Raw genomic sequence first — 6,439 nt, forward strand, 5'->3', positions numbered from 1 at the left:
CAGCTGCAAGGCTGGGTGTGGAGACAGTGAGGCGGGCTCCAGAGGAGGACACAGACCCCTTTCTTGGAGCTATTCTCGCCTCCAGCCACACCCTGGGGCCCTCTCGGCCACAACCCTCCCCGACTGAGGTGTGTATGTGAAAGAAGCTTGAGCTCTCGAACTTTCTTGCCCACACCCAGGAGTGGTGTCCCACTCTGGGGGGGTGTGTGGTCTGCATTTAGCCCTGGGCACAAACACCAGAAGGCAGGTTCAAAATCGGGCTGTGCCATCAGGGATGAAAATAGCTCAGAGGAACAGGCTATGAGGCAAACGCTCAGGCAGCCGGAATGCCGGGGGGCTGGCCCCCTTGGGAGAAGCCACCTCCAGCTGCCCCGGCCCAGAACCAGGGAGTAGGGCTGCCCCAAAGGGCTGGGCCAGGGCTCCCCCCACCTCCCCACCCCCCCACCCCCCGCCAGGAATCCTGGGACCTCCTGCCTTTCAAGGCCAGCTCTCCAAAGGTGAGAATTCTTGGTGGGTGGGGAGAAGGATAGAAAAAGGAGTCATTCATTCAACAAATATTTATTCAGCACCTACTACGTGCCAGGCACTGTCCCAGGAACCTGGAAAAAGAGAGGCTGGGGTAGCCTGGATCTGCCCCAGCTCTGGCTTTCTCTCCCAGAAACAAGGCCTGCAGGGGGACAGGGTCTGAGGGGCACTTGAAGGGGACTGGGAGCCTCCTCCTCGAGAGGCGGAAGGCCAAGTATATGGAAGGTGGAGGCCTCCAGGAATGAGAAGCCTGGGGAGGTGGGGGACTCCAAGGCGCCTTCCGTGGGGCAAGATGGGGGCGCAGAGAAGCAAGCTTCCCAAGAGCTGAGATGCCCTCCGGCATCACCTCCTCTTCAGCACGGATATGCAGGACTTCTTGAGGGGCCCGATCTGCAGATGGGCATCCACACTCTCCAGGAAGAAGGCAGGCTTGAGCCTTCGAGTGAAGAGTCCCGCAAAATGGCTGTCCAGGCGGCTCTGGAAGGGTTCGATGGAAGAGGCCAGGGTGCTGCTTCGGCGGGCCCGGGAGGCCTTCAACCTCCGAAGAAGGCTCATCTTGCCATCCCGCACGGCATAGAAGGCCAGGGCTCGGTTGGCATACTCTAGGCAGATCCCGACGGTGGGCGAGAAGGGGTGGGGCAGGGGCGCCTCGAGCCCGTGGAACCAGATGGAGAAGCTCCGTCCGTTCCACTGCAGGCAGCAGGAGTGGGCGTTGCGGCCCAGCCGGCCCCGGTCATAGGGCTCTTGCGGCGAGAAGTCTTCAGCCATGACCCCCACGCTGACCCAGCCCTCGATGATCTCCACCTCCCAGTAGTAGGTGCCCCGGTCCAGGGCGCCCTCGCCTAGCACCTGCTCGCAGTGGGTGAAGCGGGTGGGTGACTCGGGGTAGTTGATGGGACACAGTACCCTCTTTACACCTTTGGTCCCAAACAGCTGCAAGTACTTGTCTGCCGTGTCGCTGTCCAGGTCTACGATGTAGGCAACTGCTCCCGTGGATGGGAAAGAGACAGGGGGCTCAGGGCCAGGCGTAGGTGGGACAGCCCCTCCCCGAGGGGCCCACCGCCCCAAACGCAGCCTCTCCCCTCCTTAGCGACCGGCACGACTCAGCCCGACTGGAGAGCACCCCGTGAGGTGACCCAGTTCACCCTAAGGATGACGGGGGGATGGGAATCCAAGCCTTTGTGTAGGGTTCAGCCCAGCAGCCTTGGGAGGGCCCAGAGGGGAGAGCCTAGGTAGCCACTTACACTTGAGGAAGTAATCCCTGGGAGCCTCACTCTCGAGGTTGTTGGTGCTATCGGGGTCTTGGGACTCAGCATCGGCTGCAGAAGAGACAGCGGGGAGGGGTGCTCTCCAGCGGCCCATGGCTGGGCAGCGGTGCAAGGTGCTCCTCCTCTGAACCTGTGACGGAAATCCCTCTCCTCCTCCTTCCTCCCAGCCTGTACCCGGAGACAGGCATACACCCATATATGGTACCCTGTCTTCACACGCAAGCCTGGTCCTTGGGTTCTGCCCCTGATCCACCTCCTCCCGGCTCAGCCCCTCTGAAGCTAGGGGGCAGGGCAGGGGAAGCCCCCTTGATGCCCTAGGTTGTGGCCGAAGGGGCTGGACGGGTCATTACTGAGTGGTGGCTCCCGTCACTGGTAGGAGTTGGGTCCCACCCTGCGCCAGGCCCGCAGTTTCCATCCTCCGCTCCTGAACGGGTACCAGGCCTGGGGGCCCATGTGGGGAGACTGGGGAAGGAAGGGTGAGTCACTTGGGGGGGCACCCACCTTCCGTGCCCAACTTCCGCAGGTCCTCCTCCTCCTCGCCGCCTGGCCCCCGCAGCCGCTCCCCTTGGCTGGCACAGGCCTCAGTCAGCGCCTCTCTCACAGCCCGCACAGCTTGGGAGGACTTGGTGAAGCTGAGCTCCCTCGGGGGACCGGTCCCAGGGCCGCACCCCTCCTCCAGGGCCAGCCTCAGTGCCAGCAACCCCTGTGCCAGATAAATGACTTTTAAGGCCTTGCTGGCTCCAGCTCCTCGGGCTGGGGGAGACAGCGCTGCCGGGAGGATGGCACAGCCCTGGGAGCCAGGCATCCGCTGCCCTCTCTCTCCATTCCTGGCCTGTCCCCCCTCTGCACCCTCTCTGGCCCTAAGAGCAGCGCCTACCTGCAGGAAGCTGACGGAGTCGGACTCAGGGACCTGCCCGAGGTTGTGGCGGGCCCGGCTTAGCCTACTGCGCTGTTCCTCCTGCCGCCGCAGGTCACCCTGGGAGCGGCCCAGCATGGTGGCCTCCCCCTCCTCGATGAAGCCCAGCACCTCTGTCTGGAAGCCCTGCAGGATGGCTGCAGCCTCGGCGAAGAGCCGGCTCACCCTCTCCCGCTCCGCCAAGGCTGCGCTCTGCACGGGACGACGCAGGGGACAAGGGTGAGGGCCAGAACAGCGTTATGCTGGCCCCATTCTTTCGAGACCCCACCTTCCCACCCTGCCCTCTTGCGGGCACAGAGGGACCAGGCCGAGGGGTCCTGGACCCATGCCAGGTCAGGGGAGCCGCTCATGCCCCCCGGGGGGGCGGGGGGGCGGGGCAGGCGGTGCCCGAAGCACAGGCTTCTTTGGAGTGCACCAGAGCATGCTCCAAGCTCCCATGGCCGGGAGCCTGCTGCAGGACGGCCCGGGGATGGGGTTAGCATGGGGTCCGACCTTGATGAGGGCCACTGTGCACCGGGACCGTGCAATGCCAGCGCCCAGCTCGTCCATGCGCTCCTCCACGGCACTCAGGACTTTGGACTGCTCCGCCTGCGGGTGACACCGTTAACTAGCATGGGGCCCGGCAGAGGCCACCGTCCTACACTGGGCTACCAGGCCTCAGCAAGGGGGAGAAGAGGGATGACCGGGGTGGGGGGTGGTATCTGTGCGTAGGTGGGACTGGGAGTGGCCATGATGTCCCATAATATGCCGGGGTGCCTCAAGCCCAGGCGGGTGCCATACCAAATGCCTGGGGCAGGGGGGCGGGGGGGAGGCTGACTGGCTGTGGGTCGTCGGCCTCCCCTCTCTGACCAGTGGGCAAGTACAGGCGCATCGATGCTCCTCAATGTCGCTCACACTCACTGGAGAGCTTCGTTCAGTGAGGTACAGGCAGAGAGAGTGGGGTAGGTGCTGCTCAGAGGGCATTCAGCTGTCTGTCCCCCATCCCCAAAGAGTCTGTGTCCCCAGTCCAGGCCTGAAAAGTGGGGATTCCGGGCAAGTCCCCTGGGTCTTGTGAGTCACTGCTCCAGGCAGGAGAGACGGAAAATCCCAAGGCCAGAGGCATCAAGACCGGGCTGGAGGCCAGAGGAAACTGGGGGCGGAGGTAGCTGACGGACTGCGAGCACATGCTCCCACCACGGGCCCCCGGAACAGCTGGACAAGAGCGGTCTGTATGCTCGGTCCACCCTCTGCCACACTCCTGTCGCCTGCCACACCCATCTCAACCAGATGCCTCAGCCCAGGCCCCATCTGAGCGGGAACCGGGAAGAACCCAGCCTGGCCCAACAGCCGCGCTGTCAGGATCAGCCGGCCTGGGAGCCCGCGGGCCTGACTCTGCTCCCCCTTGCCTTAGACCCCCATCGGCCCGGACCCCGGCTTCAGGCCCCCTGTCCGCCCTTCCAGTCCTTTCCGCGTTCTCTCTGGGCCCCTCCAACCCCCATTCCCATCTCGAGCAGAACGTCCCACAGCGAGGGGATGGAGGACATTGTCAGTATTGGAAAGGACAGCAAGGAGCCTCAGGTTAGAGCAGGACATTAGGACCCTACCAGGAAGAGGGGTGGGGGCGGGGATCCCTGGCCCTCGGAGGCCGCGCGCGGCCCCCACCCGCCCCGCGCGCCCCCGGTGCCCGCGCCCACCTCCTGGAGCGCGCGCTCCTGCTCCAGCGGCACGAGCTCGTGGCCCCGGTGCTCCTGGGCGGCGCAGGCCTCGCACAGGCACGCGCGCTCCGCTCGGCAGTAGCGCTCGAGCGGCCGCAGGTGGCGCGGGCACAGGCTCTCCTCCAGCCGGCGCAGCGGCGGCACTAGGCGGTGTCCGCGCAGCGCGGGGCTGCGCTCATGCGGGCCCAAGTGCGCGGGGCAGAAGGAGGCGAGGCAGGAGAGGCAGAAGAGCGCGGCAGGCAGGGCAGCGCCCTCGGGGCACGCGTCGCAGCGCACCGGCTCTTCGCCGCCCGGCCAGGGCTCGGGAGCGCAGGGCGCCGAAGGCTCGGGGGCGCTGGGCGGCGCGCTGGGCTGGGCGCTGGGCGGCGTGGGCTCCGGGGCCGGCGCTGGGGCCGGGCCCGGGCCGGGCCCGGGCGCGGAGCCCGAGCCCTGGCGGAGCTGCAGCAGCTCGGACAGCGTGTGGTTCTTGCGGAGCTGCAGGCCGTCGGGGAAGGGCTCCTGGCACAGCGGGCAGCGGGCCGCGCCTCCGGGCCCGCCGGTGCCACCCGCGCCGCGGTGCGGCCACAGCGCGCTCAGGCAGGCCAGGCAGAAGTTGTGGCCGCAGGGCAGCGTCACCGGCTCCCGGAGCGGCTCCAGGCAGATGGGGCAGCTGAAGGGCCCGCTGCCGTCCATAGCTCCGCGGCCGCCCGGGCACCGCCTGTTCTGCTCCCGCCCTGGGAGGGACCCGGCCCGCTCGCGCTGCGGCGCCGCCCCCGGGACCGAGGCCAAGGATCCAGCCCCCTTCCGTCCGCGGCTCGGACTGCCCCCTGCCCCCCAAGCGCCGCACACCCGCCTGCGGGTCCGGGTATAGCCGGCGCCGGCCCAGGCTGCGCGGCCGGTCTTCGGCCCCGTGTGACCCTTGGGGCTCCTGGACGACCGTCCCTCCTGGTCCAAGGGGAGGGCGGAGGGCAGAGAGTGCGAGGGGGGGCACACTGGAAGGAAGCTGGGAAGGAGTTCACCCCTCCACTCCCCTCCACTCCCCCCACAGCCAGGCCCCGGACTCCACACCCATCTCAACCCGTTCGCACCGGGCCACGCCAGCCCCTCCGCGCTCCAGACCTCTCCGAGGCACTTGTTAGCAAAGTTTCCGAGCTGCTGACTGCAGAGAAAATTAACCGCTGATGTGCGCATGTTTTTGCCCCTTAGCGACTCTATTTACCCCTTGTGGGGAACTTGGACTTTTCTAACCCTGAAATGGGAAGTTGATGTCACCCTCCAAGTGCCTTGTCTGAGGGAATTCAGTTCCCCTCCACGGACTCCCACCCCCATCCCAGGTACTTGCGGTGTACCTGGGGCTAGGGTTGTGGGTTCCCCAAATGGAGGCATTTAAGGCTCATTCAGACTTGCACTTAATAATGTTGCTTAAAAACTATAAAATGGCGGGGCGCCTGGGTGGGTGGCTCAGTCGGTAAATCGTCTGCCTTCGCCTCAGGTCATGATCCCAGGGTTTTGGGATCGAGCCCCCGAATAGGGCTCCCTCCCCGCCCCCTCCCGCCAGGCCGGAGTCGGCTTCTCCCTCTCCCTCTGCCCCTCCCCTCTGCTCGTGCTTGTGCGCGGTCGCTGGCTCGCTCGCTCTCTAGCGTGTTCTCTCTCAAATAAATAAATAAAATCTTTTTTTTTTTTTAGATTTTATTTATTTATTTGATAGAGAGAGACAGCCAGAGAGGGAACACAAGCAGGGGGAGTGGGAGAGGGAGAAGCAGGCTTCCCGCTGAGCAGGGAGCCAGACGCGGGGCTCGATCCCAGGTTCCTGGGATCATGACCCGAGCGGAAGGCAGACGCTTAATGACTGAGCCACCCAGGTGCCACAATAAATAAAATCTTTTTAAAAAAGAATTAAAAAGGGGCACCTGGGTGGTCAGTCGTTAAGCGTCTGCCTTCGGCTCAGGTCAGGATCCCAGGGTCCTGGGATCGAGCCCCGCATCGGGTTCCCTGCTCGGTGGGAAGCTTGCTTCTCCCTCTCCCACTCCCCCTGCTTGTGTTCCCTCTCTCACTGT

General features: G+C 65.2%; 1 protein-coding gene across 1 annotated transcript; it reads right to left on the reverse strand.

The window, feature by feature from the left end:
* Positions 1-542: 542 nt before the first annotated feature.
* TRIM47 (tripartite motif containing 47) lies at positions 543-5,182 on the reverse strand. The gene is made up of 6 exons (XM_045888435.3): positions 4,383-5,182; positions 3,202-3,297; positions 2,671-2,901; positions 2,295-2,496; positions 1,770-1,844; positions 543-1,508 (listed from the first exon to the last, which is right to left on the reverse strand). The coding sequence occupies exons 1-6, from the start codon at positions 5,073-5,075 to the stop codon at positions 868-870; spliced, it is 1,938 nt and encodes a 645-aa protein (XP_045744391.2). The 5' UTR covers positions 5,076-5,182; the 3' UTR covers positions 543-867.
* Between the last annotated feature and the right edge of the window lie 1,257 nt (positions 5,183-6,439).

This window comes from Mirounga angustirostris, unplaced genomic scaffold (assembly GCF_029215605.1).
Source record: "Mirounga angustirostris isolate CCGP_5_RB_7025 unplaced genomic scaffold, mMirAng1.0.hap1 SCAF_17, whole genome shotgun sequence".
Lineage (NCBI taxonomy): Eukaryota > Metazoa > Chordata > Mammalia > Carnivora > Phocidae > Mirounga > Mirounga angustirostris.

What these genes read in the sequence shown, in the direction of transcription:
- TRIM47 (XM_045888435.3), bottom strand. Translation starts at nt 5,075, where the DNA reads ATGGACGGCAGCGGGCCCTTCAGCTGCCCCATCTGCCTGGAGCCGCTC. An exon ending in AGGAGCGCGCGCTCCAGGAG is followed by an intron (nt 3,298 to 4,382) that starts GTGGGCGCGGGC and finishes TGTCACCCGCAG; the next exon opens with GCGGAGCAGTCCAAAGTCCT. An exon ending in GCGGAAGTTGGGCACGGAAG is followed by an intron (nt 1,845 to 2,294) that starts GTGGGTGCCCCC and finishes TCTCTTCTGCAG; the next exon opens with CCGATGCTGAGTCCCAAGAC.